Raw genomic sequence first — 26,310 nt, forward strand, 5'->3', positions numbered from 1 at the left:
TAGAATGAGACTCAAGAGAAAGATTCAGAAAGGTAAGAGAAAGAGCTTGAGGTCTTTCTTGCTTTATATTGTTGTCACAGAATAAAAATTAAGTTTTTGTTGCTGAATTATTCGGTTCATGGATGTATTTCACTGCATTTTTGTACTTTTCAGAGGCTCCAAATCAAGTTATGAATGCTTTATAAGCAACCATGCAAATTATTTAGCTTCATTCATTTCTTATTCATTGAGGAGCACCTCATGTTACAGTCACACAGTGGCTGGACACAGCAGCACAACCAAAACTATTGTGACAGAGTACAAAGAACTTGCAGTCTTGTTGCTGATGAACAGCAGCTCTGTGAACATTAGCAGTCAGTTGTGCTACGGTGATAAAACAGTTTTAAGATTGAGTAAGTCGGTTATCAGTTTGCAACTGAAGTTGGCGTTTACTCACAAACTGTGATAATATGATGAGTTACAGTTATTTATATTCCCAAAATCGATCGTGTTTCTCTTTCACGGCAGGGAAAAGGCTCGTTGCTACCACCTTTTTACCCCTCCTGGATAACATGATATAATTTACATGATATCATGATATCACAGGGCACTAAGATTTCTAACTGGTTGTAAACCTTTAACACATCACTGTACTTTCTGTTCTCTGGCTGACTGCTTCCCACTGGCCTTACACAGGATGGCTCATTGGTATAATTTTATCTATAAATCTATTTGTGGTTTACTCCCCTCTTATTTATCAGACTCTTACAGAACTTGGAAAGAAGGCATTCTCGTTTTCTGCCCAGTCCTCATTGGATGCATTACAGAAGGACTCGCAGCTCTCTCAGTTGCAGATTTAAAAAAATGAAAAAATTACCTTGTAAAATCATCACTATGGGAACTTGTTCCTCTTTTTGAAATGACTGTGTAAACATTAGGCTATTCTTTGTTGTCGTAATTTTAATATGTTTGTCTGAAACAGGTCTCTCTTGTAAATGAGACCTTGAGTCTCAGTGGGACTGCCTGTATAAATAAAGGTCAAATAAAAAAAATAAATACAAATATGGTAAAAATCAGAAATACTTTCCCATCTTGTAAATCTGTTATCATCTACATATACAGAAATTCATATTAAGCAGAACTTCACATTAACTACTTTGAAACAGAAATGAAGACTTTTCTCCAGAAATAATGACATGGGCGCTCAGAAACGTCTCTTTTATACAGGAATGTAACCAGTTAAGTGAAGTACCCTATTACAAAGAGATCTGTGCAGTGCAGACTGCAACTGCAACATGTTATTTGCAAGCCTTTGCCAATGGAGAACCTGAACGTGATTGCAATCAGACCACAACAGTTTGGAGACAGGTTGCTTCCTGTGCAATTCCTTTGACATGAAAAGTGGCTACCCAGTAACTGAGGGTATTGTATGTTCAACCTCTAGGCGACCAGTTGGTTTGCAGCTATTTCCCCTCAAAAGCATTCAGTGGAATCATTGGGCAATTTTTCCTAGTCACAAGGGGGACTAGGAAAAAAAATAGGAGAAGTCCTATATCTTCTCTAGTTTGACTAGATAAATAAATTCTACCTGACCAAAACAAAAGGTTTGCTAAAAAAAATCAAATGGAAAACATTCGCTCAAACTGCTTGACCTCAAGGTGCAAACACAGCTTGTGTGACTGACCCGCAGATAGATATTGCTGTTGTGACACAGGGGCTTTCTGTTGGTGAGGTTAAAGGTCTTCACTAGGCTGGGCTGCTGGCTGTCCAGGAACAGAGTCCTCCTGATAGACTCCTTCTGCTTCTGCTTCCCACTGTCCAACTGCACCTCTGCCACGAAGCCTTAAAAAAATGTATGACACACACATCTATGTTTAACACAAATATGCCAATTGGTGCAAAGCACATACACGAACGCATATGTGCTCAGCCGTCTGTGTTTGCCTGGCCACATGCAAACACACACATATGCAGGAGTAAATATTATTATGGCAAACAGCCTTTGTGTGCTATTTTGTTCTCTGTACAGAAACATAGAGAGCATTGCTGCAGACCACATGACAACAACTATGCAGAGAACAGAGACAATACACACCCACTCACTTCAAATAAACACACACGCACTTTTCTAAACTGCCGGAGCCCACCAAGTTACCCCGTGTTTACACGATTGTTCTTTTATCTTGATCTTAACTGCCAAATTGACCACAGTGAGGGCTAGCATACTTGTGGCTGCACAAAGAAAGCAAGGTAATGGGGACCATCTGTGCGTGTGTGTGTGTGTGTGTGTGTGTGTGTGTGTGTGTGTGTGTGTGTGTGTGTGTGTGTGTGTGTGTGTGTGTGCCTCACCTAGATGAGAGGGGAGGTGCTTCCCATTAGCCAGCAGGCAGAAAGTGATGCTGACGCTGGAGGTTTAAGACAGACACAAATATTTTTTAAAAATTAGCATGCAGAGCTAGCAGGGATGTCTTGACTTTATTTGAGCCGTAGCTCTGTCTTCCTCAGAAAGTATCCCCTATTCATAGATTTATTGTTTTGGGGTTTTTTCCCTGCACTAAGACAGTGTGCATTAAGCATCTACAGTATGCCTCTATCAGGCAGCTGTTCAGTAAATAAAGTGAATAATTATGGTTCTTCTCTTACGGAGACCAAATAAAAGGGTCCTTTGATGCTACCTGTGCTTATCCTAAGTCAAAATCAAACTGTATCATTTTTAATTGTTAATAATTCATTAAAAAAATCTAGTATTGTGCTTCTTAAATGAGAAATAGCAGAAAAAGTGTGAGAACCAGTGTATCTAAATTGATGCTGTGCAATAAATTCAGATACAGATTAGAAGGGCCAAATTCAGTCTAAGACTGTTTGCAACCTTCTGAAGACCAAATTCTGCAGAAAGTAATCTGATGACAGAAAGTACTCCCTCTCTTAAAGTTTAGGATTGTATGTATTAAGCAATAATTTAAAAAAACTTATCTGATTCTTAGCAGGTCTTAAAATTAGGAAAATTCAACCTCAGATGAACCATGAGAAGATGTTTGGTCATAATGCACAGCACCACATTTATAGAGAACATCTCATAGAACTGCAGCACCACCAAGCACATTGTTGAGTTGAGCATGAACTAGTCTGTACACCAAAGTATTCTAGAGTCAAATGTGAGGCCGTCTGTCTGACAACCAAAGTCTGGCCAAAATCGGGTCATGGAACGATCAACGATCGCAAGCACAGCAGCAAATCTACAACAGAACGGCTGAAAAAGAAGAGAGTCAAGGTGTTACAGTGGTCCACTCAAAGTCCAGACCTCAAACTGGCCAAGATGGTGTGGTAGGACCTTAAGAGAACTGCACATAAACAGATGCCCGCAAACCTCAATGAACTGAAGCAACATTGTAAAGTAGAGTGGGCAAAGATTCCACCACAATGATGCGAAACTAGGTCATACGGAAAATGATTACCTAAAGTTATTGCTGCTAAAGGTGGCTCTAGACACAGGTGGATTTAAGTTTTTACACACTGCATTTGAGCTTTTTTTTTAAAAAAAAATAATAATAAAATAGTTTAGTGTTGTTGTTTTGCTTTTATATTTGCCTAACTTTAGAACCTGCTAAGTACAAGATGTTTGTTATTATTACCTCACTATATAACCGTAGAACTGAAATACGGTAGATTTTCTGTGTACCGTGACTGTAACATTATACTGGACAAAGCAGAAGGTGTGATGGGAAACGATGCTCACAGAGGGAAATGGATGGTTGGATTAACCAGTTAAAACAAGAAGATCCACTGCTCCGCTCCTGCAGTCAGCAGGGGTGGCAGATTGGTAGAGATCAGAATAAAACACTGGAATGCTCCAGTCTATGTTTATGCAACATCCCCAGACAGCTTTCAATTAGATACGAAAATGTTGTCAGTTTGATCTGATTCTAAATTAATTCCAGCCATCCTTGGCCATTTACTTGCATTTAAACCAAAGTAAACACTGACTCTAAATGTGCTGGAATAATAACACAAAGTCAGCACTTAACAATTACACTATGTGCTTGAATGGTGCACATAAAAGCACAGGAAACAAGCTGTGTAAATCTGTTTGGCGACACCTGGGAGCTGCTTGGCATCTCGCTGGATCACGTTCTTCAGATGTTTTCAGGAGTTTTGTCATTTCGTGAGATCTACTTCTCCTCTGATTGTACACAGATTTATTTATCCTCTCTAGGCAAACTTGTGATTTGTAAGTTTGGGTTATGTTTGACTTCACCCTCACAGACATGGTTAGGCACAATTCATCTCAGCTGGACACATGACCAGCTGATATGCAACATCACCACGTTCTACAATCCTACTCCCACTGCTTACTCTAAAGTCTTTCACTGCAACCCCCAACCAGTCGCAGCAGATGGCCCCGCTCCTCCCTGAGCCTAGTTCTGCTGAAGGTTTCTTCCTGTTAAAAAGGAGTTTTTCCTTCCCACTGTCACCATGTGTTTGCTCATAGGGGATTGTCTGATTGTTGGGGTTGTCTCTGTATTATCGTAGGGTCCTTACCTTAAAATATAAAATGCCTTGTGCAGAACCAAGAGCAAAAAGAGCTACAGTCTAACACCTCAGACACCTGAGCTTTATTCCTCAGAATTATAACACATAAAAGTGAGGGAATTTAAGTGAAAAGTAAAAATTCTTGTCATGTTTAATATTAGCTGTTGTAACTATGGAAACACATGAAAGGTCCCTTTTAGGAGCTCTAGCTTTGAAATGCACACACGTACATGAATGAACATCGTGTTCATTCATTCCATAAAACTTACAAGCCTTTTCCAACCTTTTCAAAGCCTCCGTCTCCTTCCCAACTCTCTTTTCATTCCTCCATGTAGCTACTCCACCTTTCTCCCACCTCCCCATCTTCTCCTCTCTCCCTCTGTTTCCGTTTTGTTTCCACGGCAGCAAAAAATACAGCAATAAGCATGAAAACAAGACTCGTTTGTATCAACATCAGAGTCAGATACAAAGACACCAGGCAGCTTGGCAAACACCCCACAACAGCATTTAAAGGTTCCACACTGAATCCAATGGTTAAAGTGAACTTGTGGAAAGAGCTTTATTGGGACTGAAAGCTGGGAGAATTTTACTCCTTGTTTTTCCACTGATTCTAAGAATACTCTGTGTTCAGAGGAGGAAACTGGCAAACATGAAGTCATTTGACATTCTCTTGAGGTAAAGTACTGACTAAGATGTGTGTTACATAATTTAGGAGATGCTCCATAACCTCAGAGAACTCTTGAGTTGCTCTTAAACTTTTTTGGTAGACCATTAAAGAAACTTCCACTACAGCGGTGAGTGCCAAAGGCTCGATCACACTGTGTATAATCCACCTATTAATAAGCATATGTTTCGAACTCTGAACAGGAAAATACCTTACCAAGACACAGAAAGACTTTTATTCCCTGTGGTCAGCATGCAGTGCTTCTCCTCCTGGTTGAACATGGTCGGCTGTACTGTGAGAGACGCGCTGGCGTTCACTATTGGCCGAGCTCTGATTGCAGACACGAGACAAGAATGAGTAGAATGGTCTGCATGATTGTGATTACGTTACTAAAAGTTTAAACATACCTGTAGAGGACAGCTTTATCTACCCCAAAAGCACCGACAATCAGGTCTGCGAGAAGAGGAAAGTGACTTAAATCAATAAATGAAATGAAACAAAGAAGAAGCGTTGATAGAGATCTGTTGGAGCCTTTTCTGCAATACCTGGGTACCCGTTTTGATCTAGATCTCTGTTGCCTCGCACAGTAAAGCCAAAACTGGCCGGGAAAGAGCTGAAAGCCCACTGGCCCGAGAGCATCTGAGTGGGGGTGTCCTTCAGTCCTCCAACATGACCGTTGTAGATGAAAACCGACCCCTGCTGGTCGTCTCCTCCGTACGGACAGCCGATAGCCACGTCTGATCGTAAACAGCAACAAGACTTTGTTAACTACATGTATATTATCATGCAAGGCAGCACAACGCACTTATATTCCTTCAACAACAAAATAATGAAGAACAATTGTTCTAGGACTGACAGTTGTTTTTCAAGGAGCAGACTTCAGTCATTTGCTGTGTTTATTGGTTATTTACATTGTTAGACTTTGGCTGAATCTTGAATGAATGAAGTGTAGACTCTGTCAGTGTGTCTGTTAGCTCAGCCAAGTTATCATTCACATTTGGAAAAGCATCTGAGGCCGTTTAAACGAGTGCTGAAACATGAAATCAGTCACTACACCCTTTCCCTTATACTGACTCAGTCATGTAGGAAATAAACAAACAAAACATTTGGCTCTTTATGCTGCGCAAATGTGAGGATTTGCTTTTCCCTGTTTATATGATTGGCACTTTTCACCCTTTTCTCTATCTTTTTATAGCATGAAACAACCAAAGAAGAAACTCATTAGACAAATGGACACTTGAATGCAGATCTGTATGAAAGAAACTACTTCATGGGACAGAAACCAAATCTAAAAAAACAAACTGAGTGCAGTATTATTTCTGGTAGGCAACAAAGTTCACCTCAGCCAGCACTCCCAACAGATCTGCTAATCTGCCAGCCCACAGACAGTTGAGCTGGTACACTTCTTAATTGCACACAAGAGGGCCACTTTTGGCTAAAGGCTTCACCACAGCAAGTAGCTCTGCAGGTTTTGTTTCAGAAACATTTTCATTTATATTTGACAACGCCAAAGGCTTTTGTGTCTCTAGTTAGAACTGAACCAGGAACCTTCTGCTTGCCAAGAAAACCACTACACTACACTCTCATGTCATATTGCCAAAATCTCATATAGTGGCTCCTTTAAGGGTGCTTTAGCATTGATCCTGTTTCCTTTGCAACCCACCTTTACCCCAGATTATCAATTTCATGCTATTTCTGACTTAATCAAGGTTATGTCTTTTGTCAGTTAGGCCTTTTCTGTTTCTGCAGCTCTCCCATCACGTATGCCTGGAATTTCAGGGAGGAACAAGAACAGAGCCATGCATCTGAAAATAAATGACTCCAGATGGAAAAATAATCTTACTTTAACTAACGTGGTCTCAAAAGAAAAGGTGGCATGGTGGTGAATGATGCCTCAAATTTAAAAAAAGCCTTCCTTTTTCTCCAGATGCACTAGTTTCCTCCCACAGTCCAAAGACGTGCATGTTAGGTTCAACAATGCGCCTGTGAGGCTGTCTGTATCTACTGTATGTGTTAATGGTATAATGAACTGGAAACTTGTCAAGGGTTTAACTCTCCCTCTACACCAGGCTCCAGTTTCCCTGCACCCCTAAGCTGTGTAAGTGGTTAAGACAATGGGTGGATTTTCCAATAGAATTACATAAGTTATAGTAAAGTATGTTCAGAAATGGGGTTATGACCTATAGTGTAACAACTGAGTTATTTTGTCTCGTTCTGGTCTATGTTCAGCACATTCTCTATGATGCAAATTTACCATTGAAACCATCTTGGTTGAGGTCACCCAACGGGGCCAGAGAGGTGCCAAACCGGCTGAAGGCCTGAAGACCCAGGAGGTGAGACTGACTTGGTTCCAGCTCCAGAGGACCCCTCTGTAGATACACATACACTTTTCCCAACTCCTCCAGACGCCCGTTAGACCCCCGATGCATGAACAGCGGCGCTCCAACCACCAGGTCATCCAGACTGGAGTTATGGGCAAAAAGCAAATTATGAAGCTTTATTCTTTCCCCATGAAGACAACAGGAAGACCCTGTACCCTCAATGACACCTCAATATACAGGGTGGGCCATTTATATGGATACACCGTAATAAAATGGGAATGGTTGGTGATATTAAAGTCCTGTTTGTGGCACATTAGTATATGTGAGGGGGCAAACTCCTCAAGATGGGTGGTGACCATGGTGGCCATTTAGAAGTCGGCCATCTTGGATACAACTTTTGTTTTTTCAATTGGAAGAGGGCCATGTGACACATCAAACTTATTGGTAATGTCACAAGAAAAACAATGGTGTGCTTGGTTTCAACATAACTTTATTCTTTCATGAGTTATTTACAAGTTTCTGACCACTTATAAAATGTGTTCAATGTGCTGCCCATTGTGTTGGATTGTCAATGCAACCCTCTTCTCCACCCTGTATATCAATAAAGAGTTGTTTTGATGACCAGTAAACTGTATAGGCAGAGATCACCCTGATTAACGTCTGATGCACCCCAATAATTTTGTTCTGGAAGCAGGTCTGACAGAAACCACTCAGTTTAGAAAAGAGTAACAATAGTTACCCTTGTACATAAATTAATTACCAGAAAATCCATTTTTTTTTAAATTTAAAGAAAGAAACTTGTTGTAATGTATGAGTTTTAATTTGCATCATATTTGCTACATCCGATATTTTTTGTAATTGCAGTTGTTTAAAAGATGTTGTGGAATTTGGGGGGTTTTCAGAGGAAAAGCACACTTGGCTTCACAGGGTTAAATGAGGACAGGATGAGAAAATTAGGACATTAACACAGACAATAAGATACAAAGAGTTTAATTTGAGTCAAAGCCACATAATCAGAGAATGATTTTAGGTGCTCCCCTTTTAGTATTTGCTTTTAACACACAATGAAATGAAAAAATGCATTTTTTCATTTCAAAATGTAATCCTCTTTTTCCCTCTTATGTAAATTTAGGAGTTTGCAGCATTGTGACTCAGCTTGAGATTAACGTAATCAAATGTGATTTGCGGTGACTAGCTAAAAGGGCAACTCATATAAAACTGCACTGACTGTTAGCTAGCACAGATAGCTGATTTTTGCGTGTGTGGATTTCATCTGGAAATAATAAAGTCTGCCACTACATTTACATTTGAGCTTTCTCGCTAAGCCACGACTACTTCTCTCACAGTCCAACCATAGATTTGATTTAAATGCCTGTTGTATTCAGTTTCATTTAGCACTATGTCACACTACAGTTGCTAAATATGGCCTAACTGCCCTTTCACTGTGACTTCCAGTAACATTAACATTCTGGAAAAGCCTCTTATTCTACACAGATACTGTACAGTGTGTTGAGTCCTTTGAGTGAGGTTAACACTGTATGTGACATCATGACTGAAAGTGTAGAGCGGAACAAAGAAGGGTGTGAGCTTTAGAACGTTCTCAGGGTTTAACTTGCTACATTGTGACTCTTCTACTAGTAAATGTTGAAATTCTAAAAGAAGAAGGGAGTGAGGAAGTGAGAATGGCAAAAAAACTCATTGCACAGAACAAGAATACTCTCGGGGGGAAATTTTAATGACACATTAGAAAGCATGAGTAATTGAACCACTGTGGGAAATGTCCAAAAGTCACACTGTTGACCTCTGTTTCAATTGTTTTTAGTTTCTTGTTTTAGCTGATCGTATCTCTCCCATTTCATCACTCACTGCTGATATTTTGTGCCACCATGACAGTCGCTTACCCGTCGCTGTTGATGTCAGTGGTTGCCACTGCGTAGCCAAAGTAGGACCCCATCTGGAATGCATTACAAACAAGACCCAGTTAGCCTGTAATCATACCACAGCGCACAGATCCCTTTCTTTTCTTTCATTTTCTCTCTCTACGTTTCCTTTTTATCTTTCCACCACCACCCCCAGAAGCTTTCTTTTTCTCTCTCAATCCCACAATCCCCTGGGGTCTCCTCTTCTCTCTTTTCATGGGGTTCAGTGTTGACGCTCCTGTAAGTTCGAGTTGAGGTAGGGGGTCTGAGAATTGATAACTACAACTCCTTTAAAGCACACCCAAAGAAAATGCTTGTGGGACTTGGGCTTTCCGGTTTAATTTCATGCCATGTATGAGCATGTATGATAAATAAGGGTCACGTTACATCCTCGTTTGACTCTGATTTCAAAGTGATTTGTAGTATAGCGTCACTGAAGGGTTTCCAACACTTGAAACCTTTGTGAAAAACAACACTGAATACTAGGATTGCTTTCCCGTTGTGCACATGCAAAGCAGCTCTTAACATAAATCACTGAGGCTCAGGATAAAGTTCTAATGCAGCAATGTAAAACTCTGGCATTACTGTTTTGCCCTACACTTAAAGTCCAAGAAAACAAAATCAAGTGCTCTGGTAATGTTCTTCTGAGGTCTGGTGAGCTGTGGTGAGAACAGCAAGCTAGGAAAAGTCAACCACTGATGGCTTTTCAGTCATCAGCCACAACGTCTGGGGTTCCTTTAATAGCTCTACAAACTGCGTCAGGTTTGTAGAGATGAGGACCAGGCCACAAAGTTCTGTAACAAAGTGGCAAAAATCAAACCAATACAGCAGTGCCAAACATGTTAAAATATTCACACATTTGTGCTGCTCGTGCCTTTTGCAGTATTTTTTAAATTGAAATCAGCTAAAAAACAAACAAACTGTGAAACAGTCCAAAATGTTTGATCTCCAGTCTTGGTGAGAAAAATTCGACACACCAGTGTCTGTGTGCATTGCAACCCTACATCCAAAAAGTTTGATTCTGTTCATCTGGATGTAGCTACATCCAGATGAACAGAATCAACCTTTTGGGATTTGCCTACCTGGATGCATGCATTGAGACATTGCAACCCTACAGTTTATGGGCACAGCTTGCTAACCAGCTTGGTAGGGTTTGCCATAAAGCTGAAGCAAAAGCTTTTAAATATGAAGTCCACAAACAAATGATGGTGATGTAAATGTAGCATTGTCTGTCTTTAATTAAGAGCCTTTTTTTTTTACCCATTCATTAAAGCTGCCCTAACCTGAATGCTAATGGTAGTTTATAATTGCCCTTCACCAAAGAAGCTGTGGCTGATGAACAAAGTGGAACACCAAAAGCAGACAAGGTTAGTGACCAAAGGTTAATGAGCAACGCAGTCAAACTGCTAACTCTGAAGTTTAATTTAAACTTCTTCATTGAATCTACGTATGTAGAGCCTACAATTTAACCTACACCCACTTTGCATTTGTACATGTGACGCTGTACCGCTCTGCAACTTTGCGTCCAAGCGACCGACACTGTCGTTTTCAACAGCAAAGCAACACGACCTCTTGGAGAAAGGCTTTCTGGTGTGTTTTCACAGCTGATCTCTACATCACAGTCTGAGCACCCATAGAGAGACCAGCAACAGAGAGAGGAGCCTCATTAGCCGGGAGTTTACACCAGATCACTCTCACTATGACCTGACAGTTTATCCGGCGCCCTCCACCCTCAGATGGACACCTCTGAGCACTTACTGATGACCTCCCAGGCTGCGCCGCACAAACATAAACGCACGATTAGCCATATGCTTTACCATGAGTCCAGGTGTCACATGCTCTCGCATCAGCAAAGCCTAATGACGTAACTGGTATGTCACAACTCAAGCAATACCGTTACCTTTGTGTCACACGACAGTTTGTACAGGGAAAGAGTTTTTCGTTTCTGTTCCCCTTCTACAGTTTGTCTGTGACCCCACCCTAAAGTCAATTCAGTGTCAGAGTTCAGGGACAAGATTCAAATTTAGCTAAATTAATAAAACCAAAATGTGTGACAAAAATTGTCCTTTTCATTTACTGGTTTTAACCTACATTTTTAAGCAAATACAATAAACACAGAAGGAAAATTTATTCTGGATGTAAATGAAACATGTACTCATATTTACATTCGAGGTCAAAGGAAGGGGCTTCTGAATGCCCTCTACAAATGACTCATCACCACCCTTCAGCTTTTTCACCACTAGAGAATTGATAAATAGTATTTTAATGATAGTAAAGGGTAACGTTGTAATCTAGCACTTACATTTTCACAGGAAATTAAGTAGGTGGTTAACAGATGACATTTCACACCTTCAGCTGCACAGCGTTGAAAGTTAACATGTCAAAAATAAAGCTCAATGAGTAGCTGAGCTAAATATACCAACGTGATTAATCTGCAGAGATGGGCAGTAACGCGTTTCTTGTAACGCGTTACTGTAATCTGATTACTTTTTTCAAGTAACGAGTAAAGTAAGGGATTACTATTGCAAAAACGATAATTAGATTACCGTTACTTTCCCGTAGGAACGCTGCGTTACTGCGTTACTAAAACCGTGATTTTTTTTGCGAGAATGTCTCATGACAGTGACGTAAGCGAGTGCGCCGTTAGTGACAACAGCTGTGTGCAGATCAACAATGGATCATATATGAGTGCAGGAGAGAGTATGAGCGTGCAGCGTTTAAAGCGTGGAAGTACTGACCTTACTTTGAGTTTGATTCCATAAAAAGTGACAAAAACATTAGTGTCCGTTGTGCGTAGGAAGAAAACTTTTTACAGTGAAAAAACCCCTAAACTTCCGAGCAAGCACCGAGTGCACAACGACGTAATGGGAAACTCACAGAGAAACTCGCGGATTCATCAACTGACCGCGGCACACCTGCACCAGGGTAAACCTCCGCCTACCGCAGTCCTGCTTTACAGGTGAAAATAGAGCAACAGGACCGCTGAGTCTTTGACTTTATTTATTTCCTGCTGTGTTTTACTTGCATCTATTTGAAAGAGTGAGTGTAAACACAAAAAATATTTTATTTTATGTGCTGGAATGTGCAGAAAATAGGTTTAAATGTTAAACTAATTTATTCAAGTCAGAGAATGTTGCAGATAATTACATTTTTGCTTGATGCATAAAGTTAAAAGATTAAAACTGATAAAACAAGTTAAAAAAAGACACTTTTCCATTTGATTACATTTTGTATGATGGAGTATGCAGAAAAAGTAGAATTGGGCTGAAAGATCTATCGCTTTATCACCTCTTCAGGTTGTAAATCGTGTTTTTAAAAAGTAACTAAGTAACTAAGTAATTAATTACTTTTGAAAATAAGTAATCAGTAAAGTAATGGGGTTACTTTTTTGGGGGAAGTAATCAGTAATTAGTTACTGATTACTTTTTTCAAGTAACTTGACCAACACTGTTAATCTGTGGGCTTTATTTAAAGGAATTCTGTTCAGCACTGGTGCTCTTCAGCTCTGACTGACTTTAAAAATGCACATCCTGAATCAATATGCTGACCACTGTCTTGGTGTCTGCTAACTCTGGGTTTGATTAACAGCTTTTAGAAACCACGAGCTGTGCGTACTGTGACCTGCAGCTCTGACCCTGGCGTAGGCCTCTTCTCCACAGGGCAAATTCCTTCATCTCCAACCCTCCATTGCACATGCCACTTTAAATATAGGACCATACATGAAAACAGCAGTCAGGCAAAAAAAAACATCCAGTCACACTTGTACGTACCTGCTCCCCTGTCAGGTTTAGCAGAGATTTCAGATCACTTCCATTTAATATGGACACCTATATCAGAACAGCAGAGAGTTAGCTATTAAAACCTGTGCGCTGAGAACCTTCATGTTGCCTCACGTTTCCTATTTGTACTGCAAAAATCAAGAAGAACATAGGAACTCCTTACTAAACCATACAGCATGAGTCCTTTTGGAACTCCTGTGACAAAATCTGTGAAAAGAAAAGTAACAACATAATTATCAGATTTATTTTGGGAGGGGGGGTCTGAATGTTTTGGCTTCCTGAAAGGCTAATAACACCTTTCTGTTACTACACAAACACGTTTATCGAAACAAAGCAGCAATCCCCACACTCAGCCATGCATTTTGGTTCTCAGTACTGTAAATATGACCCTCACCTTCCTCACCATCCCCGCTGAACTCGCCACTAGCCACAGAGTAACCTGCAGGAGAGAGGACAGAAACAGCTTGAAGTGGTGGATACAATAAAAGTATATTTTTGCCTACATGCCTTAACCCTGTGAGGTGGAAATCATCATGACACCAACGCTAACGCTGCCCCATCAGAATATGTTGTTTTTGTGTTTTGAATTGTTCTTGTAAGTCTTGGTAACCATGGGACAAAAAAAATCATCATTCTGACTGTCGCTCATCAAAACCTTATTTCCATTTTTCTATAAGCATTAATCCGAAAAAATAATGTAACCCTTTTTATTAATCTTTGAGGTCTAAGTCGGTGGTGACCTCAGCTGTAACCCTAACTCTAACCATCAGACTAAGTCATTTTTTTAAAATACATTTTTTCACAAGCCCTGGCAGTCAGGAAACAAAGAAAATAATCCTTCTTACTTTCATACTATTTGTTCCATGCAAGCAGAACCACAGGGCTATCTGCTGGCCAATTATACACTACTTATACCACACTACACCTGTACTTAGGCAATGCTATGAATACTGTGAGGTATTATACACAGAATGACAGCAAATAAACAATAAAAATAAATGTATTCTTGGGAAAAAAAACTGCAAATAGTTTGTGATGCATTGACAAGACGTAAGCATACATGCAACATAAGGGCCCTCAAAAATTGATATGTCTTTTGAAAAATTGATTTTAAATCCCAGTTGTTTGGATTTTTGTATATATCATGTTGATTTGGCCCCCCAGAGTGTGATCTTCCGTTTGCATGTGTTTGTTTCACATCACGTTCAACGCACGGCAGGTCTTAAACATCACAGGCATTCAACTTAACTGACGACAATTCATTCCAGTAAAGCTGAAAATGTTTTTTTATTTTGTCAAACTTCATTGTAAATTTTCAGTGTTTTGTGGGCATTGTTGATCATTCTTCTGTTACTCGAAGAATAGATATAATTATATATAGATAACAAAGACTTAAGAAAACAGACATAAAACAAAAACTGCCCATACGACGGGTTTATGCTGGGAATGGTAAAGGTGCTTCCTTACCCAGGTAACTGTCATCATAGCTTCCCTGCACCTGTCGGGTTTGAATCTGCCCGGCGACCGACAGCAGAAAGTAGGCAGGATAGTAGGCCTTAACAATCTCCTCTGTAGTGGCAGAGATCAGCTGACCTTCAGAACAGACCAGTAACAAAGGGTCGTGACTCGTGAGGCATGTGTATCTTGAACTTTGGTTCCCAATTATTTATCCATTCTCCATGAAGAAGAAAACAACACTGGAGGATGTGTTCTAAAACAGCCATACGGCATCACATTCCTCTCAGCTCACCTTGCCAGTAAAAGCTGCCTGGTCCTCCAAGCACAACCCTCCCATCCTGAAAAAAACACACACACAACTGAGCTGAGGAATCTGTGTGTCACCAGTTTCAAATAAACTGTGCATGTTTGGTGCACACAGTGTAATCGCCACTGCTTTGATCAGCAAAAAGAGAGAAACACTGACCATGTTCCTGCATAAAACTAGCAAACATTTCTCTTACCTTGGTGAAGTCAGCACTGAATCCCCCCTGACAATAGCCCTGTCCAGCAGGTCCATGTCTTTCTGCAGTGAGCAGCAACAAAACATATTAAATATCAATACATTTATTGAACAACAACTTCACGTTGTTCATAACATCTCTGCCAATAATGGAGTTGCAACCTTTGACATCTGTAGTTAGGGGTAGGGTGTCAATTAGATTAACTCTCTAAGGTTTAAGTTGTCATAAGAGAACCCAAACCCTGTGTAATCCAAATATATAGCTTTGTTACCAAATTGTTATCCTGAAGCTTTTCAGAAATAATCACTCTGACATGCATCAAACACAAACATAGAGTTGGAGTGGGGTTACGGTTATGGTTAGCACCTGTGATGACTTATATCATAAGGTACAATGCTAAAGTGAGTGTGTAAGACTTCATTTGAAAGGTTTAACCAACATTTTAGTACAAATCCAACGCTAACCCTAATTGTGGGTGAGCTGCTGGTCACCTGGTGGATTAAGATGTGGAATCCCCTGAAAGGTAGCTGTTGCTGCTCTAGCTTACCTGTTCGGCATGGTGCAAACTCCACAAATCTTTTGAGGTTGTCTACAGCGAGGTAGCAGGTTCCTGTAACATCGGAGAAGGGTATGTCGTGTTCAGTCCTCCAGTAGTATCTGGGAGCACAAGCCTGGAGACCAGAGAAAGAAGACTCAATAAAAAAATGTAAACTTTACTCTTAAACTTCCTTACAGTTGTTAAGCTACTAGTGCATCGAGTGTGTAACGAGACAAAAATCTGTTAAGACTCTGGACTTGCTGCCTACAGTAAGAAACTTCAATGGCCAAGTCATAGTATAGCATAAGCTGACTAGTCACTTAGCCAAACCAAATCGCCAAACAAACCAAGACGATTGTGAAGAAGTAGAAAAAAAGAGTCACTTGGCTTGTCCTGAGGTTTTGCTCCTGGTCTCTTAAGCTATTGAGTTAGCTGTTGTGTTGAAATGCAATGATAAAGTGTGCTGACCAAGCTTTACTGTTGGGTGTGAGAATGTGTTTCCGAAACCCCATATTAAAGAATTACTGACAACAAAGTCTGCACTATATGTTAACAGCTTTTCAATTAAACAAATATGCCACAGGTCACTTCAGCAATCTAGCCAATGAGCTATTCTTACCAGGACGCTGCTACCATGGGCACGCACAGTAGCTCCGAACCACTGATGAGACTTGAACTCAACCTGAGTGTTCACGTCATTTATATAAAAATACCGGTCACCTGTGAAAACACAGAAGAAAACCCAAAAGATTTATAGTCACCACACAGTTTGGTTCTCAGAAAGCAGGACTAGAAGGAAACTTCAGTGATGTCAGGAGTTGCTATTTTAACTCTGATCACCGTGTTGTGTTTGACTTTTGTGCTGTCTGGGCTTCATTTGAGAGAGTTCCCCACATGTTCTTGGCTTTTTACATGGATATTTTATGGCCTTCTTCCCGGGGTCTGCAGTCTTAATCCATCCTCCATGCTATGGCAGACATCAAACAGCTCAAAAGGACTTGGACCTTGTTGTTACTGTAACCCAAACGGTCGTATTTGATTGTCAAGATGTGTTTTAAGAAGAGGCCCTGGCAATACTAAGGCACCGATGAGGAAAGGTTTGGTGGAGTGTAAGGAGAATGTGCCAAAGAGTTTTAATCTTGCAACTTCAGCAACATTACACCTCCAGATTTTTGCTTTTTCAGGGACATTCTGTTAAAATAATTAATTTGGGAAACTAAGACAGTTTTCCAAGTTCAACTGCTTTTCCTGGTCCACAAAACTTGACTCAGCTGAGCCAAGTTGCCTTTATGTCCTTTGGAGCACAGTTAAAACAAGAACCACTTCACTAAGTGGCAAATAAAAGTTGTAGAGATTTGCTATCGGACAATTTCTTGCACACGCATGCTTTTTGTCTCACACGCATAAAAAGGAACATTCAGGATCCCTGATCGCTTAACAAACCCTAACGCCTTCTGCATGCCTGAATGAGAACACTTGTCTTCAGTCCCTGTTTAAGCACTCAAATAATGTAAATTATACTTATAATGTGGCTTTAACTGTAACCTTAACCGTGGTGATTTTCTTGATATATGTTCCTGCTGTCTCTACTAGAGTGGTGACATTAAACTCTCCTGGCTGCAGTTCAGTGTGCCTGTTTGGTTAATGGAGTCTGGCCTACGTCCTCCAACACACCATTAATCCTGAGGCCTGAAATGGGAAAAGCGAGACTACTGAATGTAAATGTATGTGGTGTGTGACTGTAAGCGTGGTTTTAAGTGTTTTCTAATACACTATATCAAGTTTCCGAGACCATTTGTGTTTGTAAACATCTTGCGAGTGTATATTTATGTGCGCAGAGTTTGCACAGCCACATTTCTCGGTCTGTGCAAACCACAATTTGATATCAGCACGCAGTCGGTCGTGATAAGTTACACCCTCTGATCCTCAAACGGTGGTCCTTATCGTTTCCTGCATTTCTGATGGAGGTGATTGTTTTCCTGGCAGGGCCGGGGGAAGGCCGGGTCCTCTGGGGTCCTTGTCCCCGTAATGACTCTGCGCTAATTAAAGAGCACTCACAACACTGGGCCCCGAGTCGAGGAGAAAAATCAAAGCTCTGTGAAAACACTGCAAACGCAGCTCATTGCCCAAAATGGAAACCTTAGAGAGGGGTGGGGTTGAGGAAAGACTCAGTCACCATTAAAACTCAGGAAAGACATCAAAGGCTAGTTTCAATCAAAACACATGGCCCCTAGATCGGGCGATGGAAGATGGCAGGGAGCCGCACTCCTGACCTCAAGGTCAAGCACAGCGGCGCTTAACTGGGGGAAGCTACCCATAGCTTCTCTCAGCCACTTTAATGGCGAGGTAAAGACAGCTGTGCGTTTACTACACATTCTGTTTCAACTATTTCACGGTACCTTTGGGGAAAGTGACATTTTAATACTGTGGAACAATATGACCTACGAGCCACTGCTGTGATTATGATGTAGGGAGAATCGTCTCCCTTGGATTTTAAATATTGAGCATGATTTTTATCTGTGCCGGTGCAAAGAAGACAACCGTTAATTTAGATTTAACGAGACACCCTACCTTGCTTGTCAAAGCTGATAATGGTGCAGTTATTTTGGCTCCACGGGCACATGTACACAGCTCCTCCTTCAGTGACGTTGGGCTGGCTGGTGTTGGCTTTCGGGGCACCGATCAAAATGTTGATGCTAGAGCAGCAGAAAAGAAAATATGACCAATTTCTGTACAGAAGCGTAATTCCAAAACTATATCTACATACATTTTTTGGTGATCTCAAGACAGTAAGAAAGTCATGAACCCTTCCTGGCTGTAGCTTCTAGACATGAACACAGAAATTATCCTTTCACTTGAGCAAGAAATCAAATATGTCCATTTCCCCAAATGCTGCACAATTCCTTTAATCAGAACTCAAATGATGACAAAGAGGAAACCAGACTCTGACAGTCTGTACTGCCGGCTATGAAAACACAGCCATAAAGATTTGAGAAGTTAGATCACATTGTTTTGTTTATAGAAGTTTGTAAAGTTCAGCACAACTGTTTCATAGAGGTATGTTAAGAACATTTAAAGAGCAATTTGTAGCTATTACCTCAGCATTCCCACCGATCCCTGCCATTACCAGTTACTTTTACACCAGATGTTAGATACAGTTACAGGACGTTGTCTGGCACTGCTAAACATAAATCTACAGACAACACCAAGACTTATAGTCATTTATCCTGCCCTCCATTTTAATGCTCTGACCCCAATCTGAATCCTAACTTTAACTCCAGGCCGAGGAAATAAAGATATGCAATTTTTTTTATCCCAAGTCTTTGCAACCAGGGGTGAAATTAACTGATATACATAAAAAAATTTACATTTTTTCCCAAATAAGTCCAGTTTGCCTCCAAAATTAGTAGTTTCGCCTTCTACACATTAGTCCCCATCACTGAAGGTTCACTTTATACCCCTCTGTGGTTTCTATTGGCAAACTTAAAAGGCAGTTTTTTCTGCACCTGCAATCTGCTTTGCAACCCACTTTAACCCAACTCTTCCTTTCATCCTGTGTCTGACTTAATGTCATGTATGTTGTCTGCTAAAAGCTCAGAGTGCTGCATAAGTCCCAGTCCAGCTTTGTCTATTCTGGGCTACAGTCTTGTTTTGCTCTGCCCACCTCCAGCTTCATGTTCTCACATGAAAGGTAGAAAAAAATCCCAGAACAGAGCCTTTTTCTCCAAATATAAATTGGACCTTGGACCTATCCTGGTTATAGTTAAATTTCTGTTCTTATATTTTGTCCTACGTAGGTGACTGTGACCTGTTTGGAAATTATAGACTCAAAGTGTTGCGATGACAACACGTTGGTCCCAGAGTATTGTAGCTCTTTTTCACTTTAATGAATGGCAATCATCTTTCTCAAAGCCTTGTTTAGGTATGGTTTTAGCCTTTGATTTGTTTAGAAAGACAAAGACGTGGTCATTTGCTTTTTTGTCTTACAATGACGAGAAGCTATTTATGCAAATACAGTAACTCAGTGTTTTCACTTAGCGCACAACCATGTGGCAGCTCCTTTAGGTTAAAGAGATATAGATTTCTATCTCTCAGTTATTACTTTCGTGCTGAACGTACTTTTGCTTTGTAGCTAGAAAATTAAACAAACTTTGGTGGAAAAAATGGGAGCGTAGACAAGAAGTATCCTGAGATGGTTGTGCATATTTTCATGATATACTCTGGAAATCAACAAAGCAATAACACACATTAATGTGACCTATCAAAAGCTGTTCTAAACATTTGCTTGCATGGATATAGATAAATATCGTGCAAATATATACCTACACCTGTTATTCATGCAGCCTTGCTAAAAAAAAAAAAAACCCAGAGCCAATGGCACAGCTTAAGACAGTGGTGACTGATGACATTAGCAGATATCAGACAGACTCTGTACTCTCCCCATCCCCCAAAATGTCTTAGGAATATTTACACGGCTGGATGAGCTTTCCTTATAAACCATTCACTCCACAGCCACTAAGGAGTGCAGAGTACAGGCTTTCAGTGGCTCACTTTTTCAAATCAGTATATAACTTTTATTCACTCTCTGAGGTGACTAAAAACACTAGAGCTACAAATCCTGAACAATAGGATGTTTATCAGTAGAATGACACTATTGAGCCCCGAAATTACAGGATTCCTTTCCTTGAACTCATGTTCAACAGGAACAGCTGCGAACAGGAAAGAAGCTCAGGAGCAGTACAACGTATAATTTTTAGTGAAAGATTTATGACCTCCATTGAATTTACTCACAGTCACATTATTCCAAAATAGGTTGTGTCCTAATGGTGGCATATTTGTACACAAAATTATATTTATTTGTGTAGTTTCACCACATCAGGTCTGTAAAATGATCCAAACAAAGAACTGGTAGAACTGCTCATGACCTACAGGCCTATTGATCCCGTGATAGGGATCAGTACTGTCTGTAGACACAACCTGATTAGCATGGTTGGGAACTGCTGACGTGCATCACAGTGCTGTCACTGTTCAGATTTTTTAAGATTTTATCAGGGTTCTTATAATAAACAGGATATGGTGTTTACATGAACTGGACCCCCATACCAAAAATCTGCTGTATTTGGTTAACATGTAAATATACTCACTGAACTCACACGTCTGCGTGTGGCCCAGAATTCCCTGAAATACTGCTCCCTTAGTGTCTTTACACTTGTGACCATGAGATCATTACTGAACCTCTATGAGTAATCAGAGCAAAAGGCAAGTGTAATAACCGAATCTCCAAAACTGCACCAAAGTAGTGGAAAAAAAGAATATTTTGGTGGCGGTAATAGACTACAGGAAGTTATAAATCTTGGTATTCTAAACGTCTGTAAGAAATTTCATTTCAACACTGCAGACTGTAGCCTAGATGTAGCCACATTACATTGGTTATTAGTTTTCCTTAAAAAGCCTCAATACAGCATTTTGTTCACCAACACGTACGTTTTTCTGGAGCCAGTTTTCAGCTGCTGATATAGATATCTGCTAATCAGTGTTAAGTAACAAACCAATACAGTGTTAGAAATTCCCTCATGACCTCTGAAGCACTGCGTACTGTAATACTGGAAGGACCATTAGAAATGAAAAAGAATCAATTTATTATGCAGTATTTATGAACAGGGAAACTATCCAAACAAATTGTAAACCGGCTTTATAATAACGTTTAGTTGTGTGTTTTAACAAGCAAGACAAAAGCAAAACAGTCCACTACAGTATCTCACTAAGATGAACACATATAATTAGTATGTAATATATAATTTTTTATACATCCTTCAGTCCATGAATAGCCATATAGTCAGTGACACCTTAAAGGCAATCGCACATAAAGCATCTTAGGTGTTAGGCAGCTTTATTGTTCTCTAGATCCTCCTGGTGTCGAAAACTTTACAGTCATGGCAAAAAGAAAGTACATGCTGTGTCTGTTCTAAGATTTTATATATCAAGACATAATCAGAAATTATCAGTGTCATAACATTAGGCAAATATTACCTGACACATGCCATATTACACTGTGTCAGTATTTGCAAAATAGCTGTATGTAAAAAACTAAGGACACCCCATGTTTCAGTAGCTTGGAGACCCACTTTTGGCAGCAATAACTTGAAGTAATAAATAATTGTTTGCTGTATGATTTCATTGGTCTCATATTGTGGACCTGCTCTTCTTTACAACACAGTTTCAGTTCACTGAAGTTTGCATCACACCATTTCAGGGTCACTGCAAAAAATACTGATTTGCTTTTTCAACCATTAAGTTAAACACTTGCTGCTTTGTTTAGGAGCATTGTTACATTGCACGATCAAAATTGGGTCAAGCTTTAGCTGTTAGACCGACGGCCTCATATTTCACTCGTGAATGCTTTGGTATACTGAGCGGTTCATGGTTGAGTCCAGCTGCTGTAGCTGCAAAACAAGCCAAGATCATCACGCCTCCACCACCGTGCTTGTAGTTGGCATGGTGTGCATGTTTGTGCTAATATGCTGTGTTTGGTTTTCTCCAAATATACACTCCACTCAATTCAATTTTATTTATATAGCGCCAAATCACAACAAAGGTCGCCTCAAGGCGCTTTATATAGAGAATGTTAGAAGAACACTGTTAAAGAAGCCTTGTGGTTGCCATGTTCTTTTTGGGGGAAAGGGGGCTTTCTCCTGGCAACCCTGCCCAACAACCCATACTTGTTCATTCTTTTTCTAATGTTACTGTCATTAACTTTGACATTTAACATGCTAACTGATGCCTGTAGTGAGTGAGCTCAACTTTGTGAATAATCTTCCGCACTGTAGAATAACGAACTACAAATGGTTTGGAAAATACCTTATAACCCTTCCCATTTATCTCTAAGATTAGTGCTGATGTCTTTTTTCCTTAGCAACATGTTAACACCTGAATGCTCCGGCACAGCAAACTGCCAAACCTTCTGCTGCATAATTCCTGTTAAATAAATAATGACCTGATATGTGATATGCCATGTTTTGTACTTCTGTCACATTCCAGATAGGACAGAATTCTTTCAGCACATGAGAAGGATTTAACTGTTTGTCTACAGCTCCGAAAGCTGTAGTAAACATTAGATGACTTTGTTCTCCAAACCAAGTCACTCGTCTGCATATTCCTAGCCTAATTAAGAAATGCTCCAAACCTCTCTAATTTTTGCATAGTTTTGATTTCCTCAAAAAGCCACAAGACTGTCATCCCAAAATGCTTCTCATTACTAAGTGAATACATGCACTGTCCTAACAGAAAACCTAACGTATAATTATTCACCACAGCACCTGATATGAGCTAGAGAAAGCTTCCCAAGGCTCCCAACAGACAGACAGCGAAGCAACTGCCAGAATGCATGACAGCCTGCAGAAACTATCCCATCAGCAGAATGAAAATTCAGCAGTTGCATCCCTTTCCTGTGTTGTTTACTCATCGCAACAAGCACTAGATTCACAGGAAGACATTCAGCTGCATTTCTCTGCTGTCAGTACGCTTGAATTCGGTGGAAGACAAAATGTGGTATTGTTCAGCATAGGCAGAAAAAAAAGATGTGTGTAAACCAACATCTCAGGAACCACTCCACAATATTCCCTCTGACTGCCACAAGCTTAGTTGAGCAAACTCACGTAATCTTAACCGACCTCCTTAAATGAAAATATCTACATTCATTAAACCAACATTGACTTTAGTCTGTGAGCCCCCAGGGATGACAATGGTGTAAGTGAACTCCAGCAAAAGTAGCTTTACATTTGACTTCCAATGGCTGCCAGCTACCAGCTGCTCTCCGGTGTGGTAACATAAAGCAGATTAAACCTGCAGCAAAACTGAACTACAACCCTGTCATCATCGAGGCTTGCAAACATAAAGTGCTTTTAGGTGATGTAACATATCTTCCAGAGGCTGTCAGCAGCTGTGAACAGCTGGCTAAAACAGGGCGTTTTGACTGGACAAACCAACATGGATTTGTTTGTCTCCAGGGAAAAATAGAAAAATGTGGTTGAGAACTTTGAGGGTATTTGTTTCTGTCAGCTTGTTAGCAGTTCAGTTGTAACTGGTAAACTACCAGCACTAGGAAGACTGTGTAGGGGGGTAATGCAGTACAATTTACTGTTAGTTGTAGATAATCAAGGTTGCTCCATCCGCCCTCTATAACACTAACTGCTGACTCTGTTGCAGCACTGACTGAACAGCTTTATTGCTGTCTTGATGCACCCTAGTCAATCTGAGAACTGATTGTGAACGGTCACAAGGGCAACAAGATCGCAGGTTCATTGAACAAAGTTGCATTCATTTTGGTCCTGCCCTGTCTCTTTCTCTAGTGTGACTCTAGCATTCATCTGATGTACTGACCAGAGACAGCACAATATAAAAGATGGATATAATCACTATGACGTCACCCACAGTTTGTGATGTTCCATTTTGAAGGCTGGATATGAGTCGGTTTGTTTGTTTTATCATTTTTGTTGTTTAGAAATCAGATGTGACACATAAGGGGCGGGCCTGGCTTGGAAACCACATGTTCATTCGCTTGTCAATCACAATATGTCAGCAAATGAGCATCTGCTGAAATATTTTCCTTTCTAAAATTTGGAATAACCAAAATTTTCAAAATGATTGGCTGAGACCATAAACTGAGCAGGGAAGTGTTATACAGAGGACCAAGTTTGTTTGTTTGTTTGTACTGTTTGTACTGTGACGCGGTTTTGTTTAGAGCCATTGACAGAACATTGTACAAAAGTATTGGTGATTTATACATCTGGCTACACTGACCTCCACAAACAGTACAGTTCATGACTCAGTAGTACATTAATGTAAAATAAATACTTTTCTGAAAGAAAAAAACTTTAAACAAATCCATAAATTACTGCTGCTCACTTAAAAATATATATGAAGGAGGAGGGGAGGACGTAGCTCAATAGGTAGAGCATTCGCCCCATGATTGGAAGGTCAGGGGCTCAAATCCACCAAAGAGCTACCCTGAGGTAGCCCTGAGCAAGGCACCATCCCTACACACTGCTCCCCAGGCGCTGGATTGGTGGCTGCCCACTGCCAGAGAGTAATTTCCCTACAGGGGATTAATAAAGTATACAAAAAAAAGAACAAGGCTTTTTTATGTGATATTTCCATACCAGCTATAAAACATAGCAGTTTAGCCAAACCTGATCACAGTTTGTTGTGTGACAATTTAAAACACACGTGTACACGACATCGCTATAACAGCAGATTGTAACATTTTCTATTTGGCTTATGTTGTTTAAAGAAAAGTAGTTTTTTCTTTTCTATTTACAGCTACTGTGGATTCAAACTGGGAAAACCAGGTTTTTCTTTTCTAGCACTACACTGAATATGTTTTCACTGACTGAGTCCCTGAAGTATTGCAGTCTACTATAAACGTTTTAGTTTTTCATGGCACTGGCCTCTCAAACAAATCTGATGCAGAACTGTAACTAAGGCTGGTTTTGCTTGATAAACTTCACACATTCTTCAAAATCACTGTGTGTGCTTTTTCCACTAGTGCCCAGAAGAGAGGAGATATAGGTGATGCTAAAGGCTGTCTGTAGGGGAAGGTTTGATCTTTAACTTCATCTCACCTGGCAGTTCCTCATCTGTCAGTAAAGAACATCGGGAAACCCTTAATGCCCCTTCAGTCTTCATTCAGAATAAGACTTGCATTTTTCTTACTTTGCTGTAGGTTAACCCCCTGCTCCCTCAATCACACACAGACACACACTTGTGTGTCTGTTTCCAATCAGAGTTGGGCCTATATCCAGTGTGTGTGTGTGTGTGTGTGTGTGTGTGTGTGGTGGAGGGGGAGAGAGATGTATGTGTATATGCATGTGAGCTTCATTTCATACATTTCCCCCCAGCCCATGCTGTTTAAACCTTTAAAGAGCTGGGACAATGGCCAATAACACAAGTAAACACACATTTAGGCTGTGATCCAAACACAGAGATGCGTTTTTAAAATCTAAAATCTGTTTCTCATGTCAGGATTGGTGGCTCTACCAGAAAATACTGCTCTGTGTCTCAGGGTGATGTTATAGGGGCGCCAAAAGAGAAGTGGGTTACTGCGTAAAGTAACCACAAGGACAAGATTTTAATCTTACACTAGAAATAAAAAGAAACTTTACAAACTGTAAGGAGAGCCGGAAAACTTCCCCTCGCTGACCTGGAGAAAGAATCCAGCTCTGTGGCCGTTCCTGGCACTTTACCTGGATGAGTTCTTGAAAAATTCCACAGAATAGCCGAAGTAACTCCCCGGGGGTCCAGTGAAGACGACGCGGTTCTCCGTGTCCAAGTTAAAAGCGGCGCCAAGCTGAAACCAAAGCACCACTACAGGTAGAGCCAGCACGGCGCACTCACAACATTTTCCCCAAGACCGGGTAGGTGAAAGTCCAGGAACGGTACCCATCTCTTGTGCTGCGCGTCTCTTCTTTCATTGAACAGCCGCAGCGCCGCAAACGCATCATGCGTGCTGTTCCTTCCGCGGGACGCCTTTGGAGTCGTAATCATAAACTGGTGTCCTGAATATCCTCTCCTTCAGATGCAACAGGTCCGGTGTAGAGTCCCACAGTGAACGATGAACTGTA

At 40.5% G+C, this 26,310-nt stretch overlaps 1 protein-coding gene across 1 annotated transcript in view; it reads right to left on the reverse strand.

The window, feature by feature from the left end:
• Positions 1 to 26,310, reverse strand: part of LOC308403342 (integrin alpha-5-like) — a 53,900-nt gene extending 27,590 nt beyond the window's left edge. Inside the window, exons 1-17 of the mRNA XM_080892667.1 lie at positions 25,933 to 26,310; positions 18,263 to 18,387; positions 16,311 to 16,411; positions 15,701 to 15,824; positions 15,154 to 15,215; positions 14,943 to 14,988; positions 14,660 to 14,785; positions 13,587 to 13,631; positions 13,356 to 13,399; positions 13,184 to 13,240; positions 9,396 to 9,448; positions 7,428 to 7,636; positions 5,719 to 5,910; positions 5,581 to 5,626; positions 5,390 to 5,503; positions 2,329 to 2,384; positions 1,664 to 1,821 (exon numbers count right to left, since the gene is read on the reverse strand). Coding sequence (XP_080748793.1) covers positions 1,664 to 1,821; positions 2,329 to 2,384; positions 5,390 to 5,503; positions 5,581 to 5,626; positions 5,719 to 5,910; positions 7,428 to 7,636; positions 9,396 to 9,448; positions 13,184 to 13,240; positions 13,356 to 13,399; positions 13,587 to 13,631; positions 14,660 to 14,785; positions 14,943 to 14,988; positions 15,154 to 15,215; positions 15,701 to 15,824; positions 16,311 to 16,411; positions 18,263 to 18,387; positions 25,933 to 26,132 — 1,758 coding nt within the window. The 5' untranslated portion in view covers positions 26,133 to 26,310. The remainder of the gene's footprint in view (positions 1 to 1,663; positions 1,822 to 2,328; positions 2,385 to 5,389; positions 5,504 to 5,580; positions 5,627 to 5,718; positions 5,911 to 7,427; positions 7,637 to 9,395; positions 9,449 to 13,183; positions 13,241 to 13,355; positions 13,400 to 13,586; positions 13,632 to 14,659; positions 14,786 to 14,942; positions 14,989 to 15,153; positions 15,216 to 15,700; positions 15,825 to 16,310; positions 16,412 to 18,262; positions 18,388 to 25,932) is intronic.

This window comes from Rhamphochromis sp. 'chilingali' (assembly GCF_963969265.1).
Source record: "Rhamphochromis sp. 'chilingali' genome assembly, chromosome: 9".
NCBI lineage: Eukaryota > Metazoa > Chordata > Actinopteri > Cichliformes > Cichlidae > Rhamphochromis > Rhamphochromis sp. 'chilingali'.